This window comes from Alosa sapidissima, chromosome 23 (genome assembly GCF_018492685.1).
Source record: "Alosa sapidissima isolate fAloSap1 chromosome 23, fAloSap1.pri, whole genome shotgun sequence".
NCBI classification, from domain to species: Eukaryota; Metazoa; Chordata; class Actinopteri; order Clupeiformes; family Clupeidae; genus Alosa; species Alosa sapidissima.
The window spans coordinates 1269828-1286934 of NC_055979.1; the positions used below are offsets into that span (position 1 = coordinate 1269828).

A 17107-nucleotide genomic window follows, 5' to 3' on the forward strand; every position below is an offset into this window, starting at 1 on the left:
ACGGGAGTAAACAGTCGCCATTTCTACAAAGTAAGAGGGGAATAAAACCCTGATAAAAACTGAACAGCTGAAAGAATATCAAATGACTTGCCATTAGCCCGGCAAATTAATGTCGGAAGCTTAACGCCTGTAATTACCTTGCTCTATTCTCCAGTTCAGACACTCAAGTTATTGCTGAGGTGAGGAGTAATATAGCTGCTACACTTCCAAAATCATTTAATCACGTCGCTGGGCCTCCACGCTGGGCAACACTTGCACATTGGACAGAACCTAGATATGCTAACAGCTAACGTTAGGTGACTGCCTGGCTAACGTTAATCATTTCTATAATTTGTTCCTCCAGATTGTTTCAGCCCCGAAGACCTGGAGATAATTAGTGATATATCTCTAAGATGATCATTGAAAACTTGGATGCCTTGAAGACGTGGCTCTCCAAAACGCTTGAACCCATGTAAGTAGGAAACAATCGAGCCAGCTAACGTGAACGTTTACTTGGTTAGGTGCTAACGTTGACGTGACTTGGTAAGGACAGAGCTACCTAAGAAATGTGGTTGTAATTAAAACCCTATTTTTTTTCTAAATTAGAACACTTTGCTAAACCACCACGTAGTAGCCCAGGGTGACCCAAATTGCCCCAGTGTGCCTGAAAGGCTAATAAACACGCTAGTTAGCCACGTAGCTTGTGGACTGGTCTGTAATCTATAGTCGGTCAGTGTTTCTACTTGATCTAATTGTCATGAAAGGTGTAATAGCTAGTCTTTGGATAGCACGCATGGTGTGAATGGTTAGCAAGAAGCATAATGCATTGCTTTAAGTAATGTATACGTGCCATGTCAAAGTGAGTATGGTCTATACCCACTGTTTTGCACCTTCAGCTACATAACTCGGGACATGTAGTAAACAAGGCATTCATTATTGATATGACAGATCATGCCTTTCACAGTTTTCTTTCCATTCATTCATATTTTTCTTCTTATCTACTTTGTAGTTGTGATGCAGACCCATCTGCCCTTGCGAAGTATGTTGTCGCCTTGGTAAAGAAAGATAAATCGGAGAAGGAATTGAAAGCACTATGCAACGACCAGTTGGATGTATTTCTACAGAAAGGTACTTTTTGATCTATGAATAAAGCCTCAAATCATAGTTTTACCAAAGCCTTCCAACAGTGAACACATTGCTGCCCATTTTGGTTTCAGTTTTCATTCTAACTTTATGGCTGTCTTCCAGAGACCCAAACATTTGTGGATAAACTTTTTGAAGCTTTGAACTCAAAGAGTTACCTACCTCAGCCTGTCCTCGAGCAGCCTGCCTCCACGAGCCGCCCCGCCGACTCGCACCAGCGCACAGACAAGGATGAGCCAAGGAAAGAAGAGGTGCGCAGGCCCCAGGAAAGGATTGGGCAGAGGGAATTGTTTGGGGTGGTAAATGTGTGGGGTACTGTAAATTGCTTTGGGTGAAAGTGGCTACTTAATTAGTAAATGCATATGTTAAAGTACACTATAATATAACCAGTCAAACTGCATGCATTTTTCAGTCATTGTTTACTTTAATTGTTTTCTTAATGTTTCATACAAATAAATGCCTGATTGTGACTAGATCCCAACGTGTTCAATCTCAACCTTTGCAAACTAGTTGCAGTAAAGAGGTGAAGTGAAAGAAATAGTGCAATATAAACACCCCTATTTGTGGTTGTTTGCCCAAACAGCCCAGTCGTGAGGAGGACCGAGATAAAAAGTTCTCCAGGAGGGTGAACCACAGCCCCCAGCCTAGCCGCTACAGTCGAGACAGCAGGTAAGAGCTGAACCAATAATCATGGCCCTGATCACGGGATGACCCAATTAGAATGCTCATAATTGTCCATGGTGCCCTCCTTTTCACTTTCACTCCCCTTTTATTTCTCTGTTTTTACATTTTTGTGCCTGACAATCCATATGCCTCTCTCATTGTCTCTATAATTCCACCCCTAAATCCAACAGAAGACTGGATGACCGCAAGAAGGATGACCGCTCCAGAAAGCGGGAGTATGAGCGGAACTTGCCAAGGCGCGACTCGTACCGGGAGCGCTACAACCGGCGACGGGGCCGTAGCCGCTCCTACAGCCGCAGCCGCAGTCGGAGCAAAGAGCGCCCCCGCGACCGTGACCGAGACCGCGAGCGGGACCGTGACCGTGAGAGAGAGCGCGACCGCACACGCAGCCGCTCACGGTCCAGGAGTCCTGGTCGCAGTAGAGGTGAGTGGACTGGCTGGGTGAATCAGCACAAAATACAATGCGTTTGCACTTTCATGATTGTGATGTGGGTTATGTTGGCATGAGGGAGAACGTGCTGCTGGTCATGGTTGTGTAAAAATGACTACGAAATGAGTATGTTAAACGCAAGCCAGAAACACAGGTACATTTGTGTGTTCAAAGTGCATTAATGCCACAAGTTGCCTAGACACCATTTGGATTAAAAATGAATAGAAATAATTGCATTATAAATTGCAGAATGCAAATGTAGTCAAACTGGCCTAGTTAGGCATACCAGCATAGGGGAAGCATTCAATGTGTTCCATCAGTCAGGTCTCTTACAAAAAGCTTTATATAAGTTGTCATAACCAGACGTGATGGCCTCTGATTTATGTCCATTCAGAGAGGGATTCTGGGAAGAGCAAGTACGAGCACGAACGTGCTGAACGACCGGACACAGGGCCGGCCGATGGTTACTCCAACCCCCCCCTGGTTCCTGGCCCCTCCTCTTCCCACTTCCCTGTGCCTACGCTCAGCAGCACCATCACAGTCATCGCCCCTGCCCACCATGGCAACAACTCCACGGAGACCTGGTCTGACTTCCCTCCAGACCACCAGCTTGATCACGCCCCCTACGCCAGAGGAGCTGTACCCCAACAGAGGAAGCGCTGCCGGGACTATGATGGTAAGATGACAAAAGTCGGAAAAAAGTGAACAACTGCACTCTCTCTATACTCCAAAATCTCAATTCTAAGAGTTTTTTTTTTTTCTTTATTTCTCCATGCTTTCCCTCTTTTAGAGAAGGGCTTCTGCATGCGGGGGGACATGTGTCCCTTTGACCACGGCAGTGACCCTGTGGTGGTTGAGGATGTAAACCTTCCCAGCATCCTCCCGTTCCAGCCTCCACCTCTCCCTGGGGTGGATGGTCCTCCCCCGCCTGGCCTGCCCCCTCCCCCACCCCTGATGACGCCTGTCAACCTCAGGCCGCCTGTACCCCCTCCGGGTACCATGCCACCCAGCCTCCCTCCTGTCGCAGGTATGAACCTCAGCGAAAAAGGAAGTCATGGATTACTGCTTAAAGTTCACAGACTCTGATTAACTTAAAGTTGAAATATATTAGGGAATATAAAAGGGAAAAAAATTCTATCTTCCTGCCACTGTTTTCAGAGTTGGCTCTGAACATTCTGAGAGTGTTATGCTCTGAATAAACGGACAATAATTTCATCAACACTCCAAATTTATGAATGGTTTCATAGTGCCAGAGCGTGCATTTCACTCCCTGTCGGTTTCCAATCCAAACTGACCAAGGATCACATCTGACAGACACATCAAAAAGTTTTATGCACTTTTTGACGTGCCTGTGTAAAATGTGAGCAAATTCAAAAGGTGTATAATGAAAAAACATTGTTTTTAATACATAAATTTGTATGTTGTATTTGTTTGGGCCGGCTAAATTTCTTTGTTTGATAATCTGGCCCAACTGAATTTGTGATCGAATAGCCCTGCTATACATGATTGACATCTGCCGTCTATATTAATGTGATTCTGTGCTGCTCCCCCAGGTCCCCCACCCCCTCTCCCAGCACTGCAGCCGTCAGGCATGGACGCCCCTCCCAACTCAGTTACCAGCTCAGTGCCCACCATTGTTACATCAGGGGTGAGACCCCCCATCACCCAGCCCCCTCCCCCTCTCTTCACCTCTGGTAAGTCTGTCCGGACTGATTTTGTTAGTTTGTTACTTGCTGGTGTGTTTAAGAGCATTCTTCTACAATACAATCTTCCAATGTGTAGACCAGGTTTTTTTCTTTTTTCTTTTTTTTAGATATTCACATTCACAGTTGTCATGGACTATGTTTAATGAGCAATATCTCCTATGATATGATGAATTATTGAAACCTAGCACTACAAACCTTCCTCAGGAAGGAATATGCAGAAATGGAAAATGCTGTTTGCTGCACCAAAAATTAGATTAGGTTGGCGTAGCCATATACTCTCTATGCAGGTGAAAAAGAGAAAGACTGACATAGAAGGTAGGGTATTTCAAGAACGAAAGCAATGTATGACCGCAGTACATGATAAAGCTATATGCCTTGTTTGCTAATATGAGTCTGATACCCTTGTTGTAGAGCCGTCCAAGACAGATTGTTGAGAAGCTCATTCTATTTCAGTTTGGCATCTGCCATCTTGAGTTTCTGTTTTCTATTTTAAATATGCTGGCAGGATGACCCCACACTACAAAAACTGCTTATCTAATACAATCTAACCAAGTCGTATTAATCTTATATCAAGATAAAAAAATCTAGTTGGTATTGTTTTCAGTATAAAGACCTATATATACTTAGCGCTTTCTCGTAAAATCATTTGACTTAAAATAAATCAAACTCTTCTTAAATTAAGACGTCTCACCCTGAAAACAAGCAAATTTGTCTGCCAGTGCGTTAAGCAAATTTGCCTGCCAGTGCAAGTTTTGTCTTGATAAGACTCCTTAAAATAAGTCTAAGTGTTCTTAAATTAAGTAAAAATGATCTTTCGAGAGAGCGCTAGGTAAGTCTCTTCATACCAAAAAGATTTTTTGATCTTAATATAAGATGAGTGCAGGATCATGTTATGCGCTGACTTTGCATGTGATGTGAATTTTTTTGTAATTTCACTCAGTTATAACTTTTAAAACTCCTGCGGTGTGTATTTGTCCTTATCTCGGTATGTAATTTGTGTGTGTGTGTGTGTGTGTGTGTGTGTAGACTCCTTTGAAATGGATGGATACAATCCAGAGGCTCCCAGCATGAGTGGCAGTAGACCCATCTTCCGTCACCGTGTCAACCCACAGAGGTCCAATTTGATTGGCTTGACAATGGGAGGGGTGGACCTAGAGCCAAGAGGTCTGACACTGAAGCATATTCTACTTACTATAAGTTGTCATTGTGGTAGTTTGGCTGGCCCATATTTTTGACTTGTTGTTATTCCTGACCTACAGAGAAGATGCCCAACAGCAACAACATGCGCATTGTTTTGGAATCCGACTCTAGGAAGAGATTAGGTGGACCTCACGATGGGCCAGGGCCTGTCAAGAAGCCCTGGTTAGACAAGTAAGCCTGGTGACACACACACACACACACACACTGTCTGTAACCTGGATTAGATGGTCATCACTAAGGCATTTTACTCCATTAGTTCCCAAAGACTGGGTCACAGGAGATTTTATTTGGGTTGCCTTAGTCAATTTTTGTCTGTTATACCTTTCAACCAGGAAAGCTAGGGCATTTCTATTAGGAGTAGAGTTAACCACAAGAAATGCATGCTTGGCCTAACAACTACCAATAGTTATAGAAAAACAGCATGTGACAAATCACACTATATGATGCGTTGAGCCTATAACTAGCCACTATTCATTTGAATTTGATTTGAACAGGTCATAGGTTCATCTCCCATTGCACATTTGTGATGTAGAGTAAAACATCAAACATCAGTAAAACATCTGAGGTGCGTTCAAATTCGGCAAACGTTGGTAAATGTTTGTGGCAAATATTTGTTTCTGAACAGTTAAATTTGAACGATTTGGTGTTAACATTCCATTGTAACGGTGATTGCATCGTTACCTTCATCAAGCTCACATCCAGCTCCTCAGACTGTTTGTGAAGTGTTTGTAAATGTTTGCCAAAAACCCGAGGCAAATAGTAACACGTTCACCTGGTGATTTGTTTGCAAATTTGAACGCACCTCTAAGTAACCAGGTTAGCTTCTGAGCCATCCTGTTCAAACAAGAACCTCCAATAATCCTCTCTTGCTTCACCACACACACACACACAGGCCAAGCTACAATAAGCCTAATCACCAGGGCTTCCATAAGAAGAATCCCTTCAGCCTGGCAAACACCAAACTGGACGTACGTGTGATCCCACCCGAGCTGAACAACATCAGCAAACTCAACGAGCACTTCAGTAAATTCGGCACCATCGTTAACCTACAGGTGAGTGTGTGCACACATTAAACTGTCTTACCTATACAAACAAAACTGTTTTTTTTATGTAAATATGTATACTTTCACACATAAAGTATGTATACTTTCACACATAAACTCACCCGAACACATTGTCTAGTTTAGCTGTCCACTTGGTGATCCTGTTGGTATAACAGTAGTTAGTTGAACCATGTATGTATGACACATGGAGGTTGGCATCACATGATAAGTAAACATGTGTTGTGTATCAGTGATCCAAGACTAGATGTAAAAACTGTTTTAGTACGGCACCAATCAGCTGATCCCATGACTAGATGTATTTTATCTGTATTGCCTTTTTCATGAATAAAATAAGTCTCTTTTCTCTCTCTTTTTTTCTCTCTGTCTATCTTTCTCTCTGTCTGTCTGTCTGTGTATGTAGGTGGCTTACAGGAATGACTCGGAAGCGGCTCTGATCCAGTTCTCCACCTATGAGGAGGCCAAACGGGCCATGCTGAGCACTGAGGCAGTCCTCAACAACCGCTTCATCAAAGTCAACTGGCACAGAGATGACCCCCCACCAACACACACATCCCAAAATATGGTAACCATGCGCTTGCAGACGAGAAGCAAGAAAAAAGAATTCCCGAAACGCTGCCATTTCTACCGTTTTGCCTTTGCTAGGAGCGCCTCTCTGTTCTTTGAAATAACATACATCTGTTGTCAGAGAGAATTCTGTCATACAACGGAAGTCCTTGCCTTTTGATATTTGTGTCTGAGCCTCAAGGCATGTCTCAGCAGAAATATCTTTTTTATGACTGTGTGCGTGATTGAATTGGTTGGATTATTTAAATTCTGGAACCATAGCATGGCTTTATAAGTGGGGGGAGTGGGTCTAGGCACATCTTGTATTTACTGCACCACTTCTATACAAATTCCTCAGACATGAACCTAAACCTCATTTGTGTAGACATCTTGGAAATGTGTGTCTCCATGGTAACACCCTCCTCTCTCGCTGTAGCAGCAGGGCATCCAGCCTTCCCAGGATGTCCCAGCCACCACCCCCAAACAGTCGGTCAAGGACCGCTTGGGCCCAGTGCCCGCCTGCAACTCTGAGCTACCACAGGACCCCAACACTGCCTCGCAGGTGTGTGTGTGTGTGTGTGTGTGTGTGTGTGTGTGTTGATTTTGACTGTATAGACTAAATAAAATAAATCCGGTCAGTGAAATCAAGCAGATTTCACCCTCTTGAAAAGCCTATTAACTTATTTCAAGAGTGGTGTAAGTGTACATGGAGCAGAAGTGTGTTCTTACATCGACTAGGTCTTAAAACATTTGTTGCTCCACTCTTGGTTCCACTGTACAGAATGCATCAAAAATGTCCGTGAAGGAGAGGCTAGGGTTTCCTGTGAGACCTGCAGCTCCAGGAGGAAAGGTAAGAGCAGGTTATTGTTTGTACATTGAAGGCAAACATCACATTTTCAAATGATTGCCATGCATTCAAATAACCACCAGATGGCATCATAAGTTCATGCATGCTGTGCAAGGTCATTTTTTCAAGGGATGTAATCAACAAATGATCTACAGTCATATGTATGTTGCAAGTTCCACTGATATTTATATTGTGACAACATATTTTTTATTTTTCTCCTAACATGTCTCTGTGCTGATGTTTTTGATGTGCTCTTTAGGTCTGCTCTCCGTCCATGGGGCTAACAAAGACCGTCTTCAACCCAGCAGCACTCAAAACTGTCAACAAGGGAGCGTCGTACATGGGCACGACCACTCCTGAGGAAGCACTGAAGAGAAAGCAGGTGAGTGGATCAGGACAATAGTGCTTGAGTTTCCTTTAGTCGTGTGTGTGAGTCTGTGTGTTGTGCACAAAGAAGGTTTAGATGTGGGAACTCTTCGTGCCCATCTTCCTCATCCTCTTTCTATCACAGGAAGCCATGAAGCTGCAGCAGGACGTGAGGAAGAAGAAGCAGGAGATTCTGGAGAAGCACATCGAGGCCCAGAAGGTGAGCGAGCGCCTCTACTTCTCTGCACACACTAACTCTGTAGGTGGCTGGGTAGTTGGTCTTTGTGGATGCCAATGACACATAGCAGGTTTGCAGAATCCTGATATTACCAACCTTAAGATTGTCATGGGCAGTCCCAGACAGTTGCAGATACTTAGCCTCTTGTTTTGAGCTATTGATCCTTTGAATGCTGGTCAGTTGACTTTCTTGGAGCTGATTTGAATTTCCCCTGGGGATCAATAAAGTATCTATCTATCTATCTATTTGTAAAGAGTAGAGAATGGAGTTTGATGGACATTTTGGGTAGACATTTAGAGGGATTCAGTGAAGGGATGTTATTGATGTTAGTGATTTCATATCTGACCCTGTGTGTGTGTGTGTGTGTGTGGTGCAGCTGCTGATCTCCAAGCTGGAGAAGAACAAGAGTATGAAGGCGGAGGACAAGGCTCAGATCAAGTCCACACTGACCACCCTCACTCAGAGCATCACCAAACTCCAGGAGGAGATCAAAGGCCTCGCCAGCCCCAGCATGCTTAAGTGCATCAAGAGCAAAGCCCAGGTACACAGCAGCCACCTTCCTCTAACAATACTGCAGACAGTGTTTACTACAATAGAGATTGAGAATGTGTCGTGCCATCATGCCATTTTCCCATTGGTGAACGCAAAGCATTTTGGGGATCCGCGGCAATCCATGCCCATGTAAACCAATGTAAACGGCCTAACGTACCCATAATCTTGGTATCTCTATACAGTACAGGTTGTTAAAGTTCAGACCTCACACTTTTATGTTACTTTGAAAGCTCAGGCAGATAGTAGTTAGTAGTAGATTTAAATTAATCCTGAAAATATATATCTTAATTTTGAAATGAAAAAACGTGTTATAAAAACAAATGAATTTTGAGAAAATATTAAAATATGGCAAAAAAAATGTGTATACACTCGCTTGAGGTGGTTTTTCAGGTGAGTCACATTACACATTGAAAAAGTTGTGTGGTCTGAATTATTTTTATAGTTGGTTCGAGGTGAAGACATCGGTGCAAGTCTGCACCAAGAAATATATACATATTATACTTGATAACTCTGAACTATACCCTCCATGAATTGTCATACGTTGTCGCTGCCAAGTATGAAGCAGCGATATTTGTTTCCTCCCATCACATTCCCGTCAGCCTTTATTTATGACTACCACGGCTTTTGGTGGAGGCTATTGAAGTTAAATAGCCAAAACTCAGATGTGGGGAGAGCCATTGTCCCATTTATCTGGAATGATGTATCGCAAGAAGATAAATTCCACATTTAATCCCACATTTTTATGTATTTATTTATTTTTTTAACTTGTTGTCCAGTTTTGTGCAAAGCTGGAATGGAAACCCAGCTACAGTCACTGTAAACATCTGAACAAAACATTTCATTGCTTTTAAAATACAGTATTCAGTGGCATAGATATTTCTGTACATATGTCAAAGTTACTCTCAAAGGCAGACAAGGCATGTGTTGGTAGTTTTTGTCTAAGTGGAGTCTGTATTGATATGTACTGTTGTGGACAGGCACAGAAGGAGCTTCTGGACACAGAAATGGACCTGTACAAGAAGACCCAGGCCGGAGAGGATACCGCCCAGCTGAAGATCAAATACACACAGCTCCAACTTGAGGCAATGTCCACACCACGCGCACACACACACACACACACACACACACATGCATGAAAACACCGGGATTAAGGAGACTTAACTTTTGTACACTTTATAAGTGTTTATGATGATATGACATTTTCGGAATGATGCTTAGTGGTAGCAAACAAAGGGCATAAAGGTACTTCACAATAGAAGCACTTGCTTAAATGCAGGGAGCAGGTAGATGTAGTCACAAAGAGATAATATAATCTAATATGAGAGACAAACAAAATGTGGGGTTTGATAGTGGCACTTAACATCCCTCCCTCTCTTTTCTCTCCTCCCAGGCGGCCAAGCGGGGGCTCTTGAGTACGGCGCGGGGCCGAGGGGCTCACGCACGGGGTCGTGGGGTTCTGAGGGGCAGGGGCCGTGGGATCAGGGGCAGAGGGCGTGGGGGCCAGTCAGTGCACGCAGTGGTGGACCACCGGCCCCGCTCGCTCGAGATCACTGGCTTCAGTGATGCAGACCGCGTAGACGTTCTGCCACACTTTGCAGTGAGTTGAATGATATTCATACAGATTTGTGTGTGTCTATGTACAGATTGGGTTGGGGGTGCAGTCCATGCAGTATTTCATGTATGTGATCATAGTTATGCAATTTCAGGAATGCAAACTGCAAAAATGTCTGAAATGGTGAATAAAACTCATAAAAATTGATGTGATTAAGATACGGTGGCTGGTTGTTGACTGCACAGAGCAACGGTAATTTTTTGCCATTCATTACCAGTCAAGGAAATTCAGCTTTTTAGTCTGTGAATTTGACACAAGACTTATGAAATGCTCACACGGGCATCAACGTCAACACTTCTCTTTTCGTGACTAGTGCCAGGCGTTGCCAAACTGAATTATGGTTTGCGGTTTAAGTTCAACTTTTCAAGTGCCAGCGCAAGCATCAGCCAATCAGATCGCCTGTATGCAAATGCAAAAGTGAAAAATTCAAGATGTCCGATATAAATGGTAATGTTTATGCATATAGATTCTGTAGTATTTATTGTTTTACCCTATTGCAATAGTTTGTCTCTCTCTCCGCCACTGGTGTTGATCATGTGGCCGAAGGATTTCTTGCACATGCTTGGATAATTGTGTGTGGTTCCGTTGTGAATGCTGGTGTTTTGTTTCAAAGCAATTTGGGGAGATTGAGGATTGCCAGATGGAAGACTTGTGTCAGAATGCCATAATCACCTACAAGACCCGTGCTGAAGCAGAGCTGGTGAGTCTATCTGCTACACACACACACACACACACACACACACACACACACACACACACACACACACACTAACAATATTTCTATGTTCTATGTAAGTCCTTACTTTGTCCCTAGGTCACTTAAGTCTACTTTCCAAAAGCTCCTTTCTGTCCCCAACTTGCGCCTCAAAACCTCTGTTGCTGCCCCCTGGTTCTGGAATAGTCTCCCCCCCTACCCATATCGTCCTGCCCCATTATTCATATTAAATGTAATTTAAACAACATTTTCCGCTAGCTTTTATTTGTTTAGGGCATTCTTCATTTATTTATTTTGTTTTATTATTTTTTTTTTTATTTATTTTTTTTCTATTTCATTATTAGTTTTAGATCAATTACTACCAATAATAATCACCTTGTTTCCACTACTTTGAGTTTAAATCATTATTTTGTTGGCTTTACATTTTATCTATCTATCTATCTATCTATCTATCTATCTATCTATCTATCTATCTATCTATCGTCTTTCTATCTATCTATCGTCTCTTTTGTTTTTCTATCTATCCAGTAGTGTCTGTTGTTTCTTTCATATCTGAAACACATCCCTGTTATGTTAAATGTGCTATAAAGATAAACTGACTTAATATACAGTACTAACTGCATGAGCATAATTTGTCTTTGTCTTCCTCTTTGTCTCTCTGTCTCACTCTCTTCTCTCTCTCCCAGGCGGCGCTGCATGGTGTGAGGTTCAATAACCAACTGCTGCGCCTGTCGTGGCACAAGCCGCCTGTGCCACTCACCACCAGTGACCCTGAGGAGGCCGAACCAGAGGAGGAGGAGGTGAGCTCTCATGCCCGTCTCACGTCCAGCTCCTCTGTGATTGGTTCAGTCATTGTGCTTTAACTGACTCTCTTCACTTATGGGCCTAGATATAGACCCTATGTATCTGCCTGGTAGCCTTCACAGTTGTCTTGTGAGAATGTGATTGGTTGGATTGACCTTGTTAGGTTTCTCACTGGTTGACTAGTAACAGTAATTAGTGGGCGACAGATCAGGTGTTCTCGCCAGCCCTTAGCATGCTGCTGGTCATTGGGTTGCACCAAAGTGAGTCATCTGGTGCTCTACTTTGTGATTGCTAGTTCCAGGAGGACTCGCTGGCGGATGACGTGCTGTTGCAGGATGACGACGAGGATGACGATCATGAATCTCGCCCATGGCGGAGATGAGGAGGAGCAGGAACAGGAGTAGGAAGGCCCGGCAACAAGCTGCATTGAGCTGACATTGTTTTTAATAGTCTACTCACATTTCCTTTGCTGTTATTAACTCCGTAGACCAGACAGACGTGTGCTACAGAGGTGAATTTGGAAGGGGTGGGGGGAGAAGTGGCTGGCGGTAGAACTTTGTGTGTGAAATTTGACTCATGTATATACCACAATGTTACTTTTTTTAAGCTGTAAAAAAGGTTTCTTTGGTGTGAAGGCTTGCTTGTTTGAAAGGATGCATTTTTTGTTTGTTTGTTTGTTTTTTAAATGAATGACTGGATTATTTGGGTACATTATGACTGACTTTGGGTGGACTGCCGACTGGTTTTTGTTAAAGCGTTTGCTAGACGTCCTGTGATGGAAGGAGGTGCTTTAACATAGTTTAGCAATTAAGAGCCTCATAGTACAGCTTTGTTGCATTTGATGTACATATTTTATGTCTTAAATTTTAATGATTTGTATGACTATGCTCTTGTACACTTCTGGATTCTTGGCTTTCATTTTGAAATGTAAAAAAGAGAAAATAAAGAATTGAAATGGTCTGAAAAAAATCAGCTGTCAAAAAAGATTAAAAAAAAAAAGAAAAGAAAAGGAAAAAAAACATTTGGAGATCACCTATGCCTTAAATGGCCAAAAAAGATGAGAAAAAAAAGAAAAGATGGAAAAGCTGAAAAAAATAAAGACCATTTCAACCCCCCCACCCCCAATTCTCACAAAAAAGCAATATTCCAAGATAAACTTCCACATATTGTGGAATCCTACTTTACATATTCCTTTTCATCCCACCTGGTGAGTAGTCTGGTAAATTCGAGGCATGACCTAAGGTAAGAGGCACCTGAGGTAATAGCTGAGCCGCTTTACTGCGTGGACGTCTTTCACCTTTTTGGTCATAATTTAATGTACTATTCCATACTTTGGTTCTTGTTATGCAGATGACCACATGCATCTTGTTTTTGTCCTTTGCTCTATTCCTCTCCAGACAACTCTTATGGGGATGGTGCTGCTTTACCCGGAAACTGGAAGACTTCTCCCACAACCCAGATGGACTGTTTGCTGTTTATGAACTGTCTTTGTATACTCCACTGTAAATATGTCATGAATGAAATTGTACAGTATTTTTTATAAACATTTACCTCTTGAAATAACAGTAATAGTCTATTATCAAAATGTGTGTGATTTAGTTTGAAACTATGGCTACAAATAGTGTTTGGCTGCAGTATCTTGGGGCAAGTCTTACCAAAGTTTGCTGCTTTCATTATTTAGATGTAGCCCTGCTGATGGGGTCAGTTTTAGATGATTGAGAGACATGTCCACCTTAGCCAGTACCTCCCCCTCCCACGCACACAGAGTGGCCCATCACGTCACACTTCCATAGCACAGAAACTGATAACCCAATCAGTTTCATGTCTGGCCACAGTTACACACATGACCTCCTCCCCCTGCTCACCTGGGTTCCTGCCACACACCTCTAGCTAATTGTAACAAATTCGATTTGGCATTTCTCCAGAAACCCCCACCACCTCCCCCCCCCCCCCCCCCATGCGCCTTCACTCTGCCATTAGCCTTGACTTGCACGCCACAGCAGCTCGGCCCAGTTGGGGGTTGTTTAAATAGGCTACCCCTGGGCCCAGAGCTTGGACCTCTGTCTCTCACTCACCCTCCCATCCGGCAGCTTCGGCCTGACCTTTCCAGTCTGTGGTCATTTTAATTTACCTCTTGTGAATTTATTCCAACATTGGTGTAGGGTAAGAATGTCTGCGTTGCTCTATGTGGTCATATCCACACCCCCCCCCCACCCCCATACCGAACTCCTCAGTCAGCTTGTCTCCCTGCCATCATGCAGGCTAACAAGTTCATGCCACCATTTGTGAAGGCTAACAAATTTGCATCCAAAAGCTTCCACTAATGAATTTAATACGGTCATGGCCACTTGAAAATACCCTTTTCGTTATAATTTGTGTCGACATGACAAATGGCTCATTATTTTTTTCCCGAACAGAGCATCACCAGGCTAGCTGACCAAAAAAATTGAGATGGCCAAAACTTTTCTCTGCTGTCAAGCTAAAGGCCTATTTTTCTTTTTACTGTGCAACCTCTAATGTAGTTTCCCCCCACAGGGGAGAGAAAACATGTTTATGTGACACGTGCTGTTACAGAATATTAATCCATATTCATGAATGAGCCTTTCGTGTGGCCTGCATCTCAGAAATGTTGCATATTGATTATTTTTTTTTCCCCTTTGCACAAAACCCGTTTTCGCAAAACAGACTTTCCCGCTGGTTGTAATTCTTTGTAGCTCTTGAGGAAGGAACTCTTTGTTTACGAGACCTCCTATTTCTTGTATGTGTGTGTGAGAGAATGTGTGTGTATATGTGTTGAGAACTAACCTCCCCCACCCCTTGCCCACCCTCCCTGGCAGTTCTTAGCTTGTTAATATTTCATGCGATCATGATCCTCCATAAGCAAATTTTTGCTCCCCAGAAATTTCAGGCGAAACATGATTAATTTAGTGTTTATCTCCAATGTCCTCTTAAACACCGCGTCCCGTTGGCCTCTCCATAGATCTCAGCATGAGACTTAATCGCTGGTCCTAAATCATCACGAGGGGCCAGAAGAGTCCTCCGTCATTTTTTATTATTGTATCTCACTTGGATTAAAGTATGCGGTGGAGAAGGTTTGTGGCTGGATAAAGTAATTTTAATTTGACGATTGTTAGTTCAAAGGATGATACTACAAAATAATAGCTTAATTAAAACATACTGTTCTAATCAGTAGCAAACAGTAAGTGAAATACTCAATACTTAATCGTCTTCTCTGCTTTGTCCAGTGCTGTTGGTGGGGCCATGGGTGTATGGACCTTGTGGTGGCCCTTGCATGCAAACTACTGCCCTCCAATGAACCACAAATCCCAGGAACCCTGGCGTCTAGGTGAAATGAGAGCCATAAATCAGAGAGGCTGCTGGGAATTGGCATGATGCTAAGGGCCACACAGCTGAAATGACCCACAATTCCACACTGTCACACCTTTCCCCTCACAGACAGAAATCTTCATCTGTAGCAAAGCTAAGAGGAATTCTTGCTCTTTTGTGTCTCTGTCTTCCCCTCTGTCTTACCCTCTCATACTCTCTTCATTATATTTTGTCAGTATGATTTAAATAGGAAAAACAACATGTATGGGAGAGCTCTGTTAGTTATCTTATAGCTTGTTTTAAACATGAACAAATTAAAGGTGCATTCAATTTATTCATTACCTGACAAGCATTGTCTATGTCAAAGGCCGACCACATGATGGTGCTGTATGACAGTGTAGTGCAGGTGCTAACCCCTCTTTGCACCCCACAGGCCTGACGGAGCTTCCCAGGACTGGGATTCTTCAGGGAGCCGGGTGAAGATGGTCGGCCTTCCAAGTCCTGCTCTCAGCAAAGGACACTGCGCTGTGGCGACTTCAGCATGTTTCAGCTGTGGCACTTTGTAAGCCTCCATTTTCACAAACTTTGCACTTCACAAACTTTGTTGGAGCACTGACTCATGTTTTAGTCCTGTCTGAACCAGTCTGTGGTCATGGTGTATTTTAATGGCTTCATTAAATGAGATGGCTTAGAAATTATTTTTTGTCAGGGACTCAAAGGCCTTCTCTCAGTTGAGGAGATTGCACTGTTGCGGCAGGATTGGTTGGTGCATGCTTCAACTGTAACACTTAGTAAACCTCCATTTTCTTTAGTAAACTTCCATTTACATTTTCTCTTCACATTTCTAATACAGCCAGTACTGTTATTTTTTAACGATAAATAGAAGGTTGTTGGGGTTTAACTGTCATGCACATAAAGAGGAAAGTGACTGGACATCATTGATTGGCACAGTGATTTGCAAGGAGTTGAATGGTTGTTTGTGACAGACTTGTAACGAAGGTTAAAGATGGCTCTGACTGGAGGTCAGGGATCATCCCAGTGCTTGACCCTAGTTAGGGATGGAGTGGAGAGGGTGATTAGAGGAAGCACTTTGTCCTTGTTTGTTTAGAGACCAAAATATGGTGTCACATTCAGTGGAGCTGTACAGTATCTTATTGGGGATCTGAAGATAGGAATGATTTAGAGCATGTGTTTCCGGAAGTGAATCAAGTGTTTTCTTGTTGAAATCAAATTAAAACAAGGAGACTAGCATTTGTTTGCCTGGATTTCAATAGATGTTAATAAAAAACACAAAATCTAGTGACTTTGGATAGATAGATTCCTTGGTGCATTTGCTGAGGCTGTATTTTAGCCACCCATCCCACTTACATGGACACATACAGTATACACACATTTTAATGAAATAACAAATCATGGATGTGTTTTTCAGCTTGTTGATGTGTGTGTGTGTGTGTGTGTGTGAGTGAGTGTGTGTGTGTTTGTATATCCATACTAATCTCTCTTTGGACCAACAACATCTGACCCTCTCACCCTGAGATTAGCCCTAATGCTCTGATGTCCTGTGGCCCCCACAGCTCTAATAAAGAAGCAGCATCACGGCCCCATGGGGCCACTCATCAACCTGCCCCCTACTCACACACATGTGCCGCTGTGTATGTGTGTGTGTAAATGAGGTGCTTCTGTGACCCTGCCTGTAATTGCATTAGTTTATCACTGCAGAACTCCATTTATGAGCCTTGAGCCTGCAGAAGGAGAACATAATGACAAGAAACGTGTGTGCGTGTGAGTGTGTTTGTGTGTGTGTTTGGATACTTGTGTAACTGATGAAGAAAATCTACTTAATGCTGCTCTCGTATATATTTGCATTGTGATATGTTTTGCCTCCCTTTGCATGATG

At 43.0% G+C, this 17107-nt stretch overlaps 1 protein-coding gene across 7 annotated transcripts; it reads left to right on the forward strand.

The window, feature by feature from the left end:
• Positions 1-16: 16 nt before the first annotated feature.
• rbm26 (RNA binding motif protein 26) lies at positions 17-16509 on the forward strand. Of its 7 annotated transcripts, none has more exons than XM_042081185.1 (25): positions 17-179; positions 344-451; positions 989-1107; positions 1228-1388; positions 1706-1791; positions 1977-2230; positions 2631-2912; positions 3027-3263; positions 3790-3930; positions 4969-5106; positions 5202-5313; positions 6035-6194; positions 6607-6768; positions 7186-7311; positions 7531-7599; positions 7856-7978; positions 8108-8182; positions 8577-8741; positions 9730-9834; positions 10143-10349; positions 10978-11064; positions 11766-11879; positions 12179-13385; positions 15129-15229; positions 15644-16509. In XM_042081185.1, the coding sequence occupies exons 2-23, from the start codon at positions 393-395 to the stop codon at positions 12263-12265; spliced, it is 3069 nt and encodes a 1022-aa protein (XP_041937119.1). In that variant the 5' UTR covers positions 17-179; positions 344-392; the 3' UTR covers positions 12266-13385; positions 15129-15229; positions 15644-16509. The 7 variants fall into 7 exon arrangements, with proteins under 7 accessions (XP_041937119.1, XP_041937120.1, XP_041937117.1 ...); XM_042081186.1 differs by having other exon boundaries at positions 12179-13090; positions 13281-13385; positions 15129-16509; XM_042081183.1 differs by having other exon boundaries at positions 15129-16509.
• The last annotated feature ends 598 nt before the right edge of the window (positions 16510-17107 follow it).

Coding starts and splice junctions, on each gene's coding strand:
- rbm26 (XM_042081183.1), top strand. CDS start 393: ATGATCATTGAAAACTTGGATGCCTTGAAGACGTGGCTCTCCAAAACG. Junction 8,183..8,576: donor AGCACATCGAGGCCCAGAAG/GTGAGCGAGCGC, acceptor TGTGTGGTGCAG/CTGCTGATCTCCAAGCTGGA. Junction 10,350..10,977: donor ACGTTCTGCCACACTTTGCA/GTGAGTTGAATG, acceptor TTTGTTTCAAAG/CAATTTGGGGAGATTGAGGA.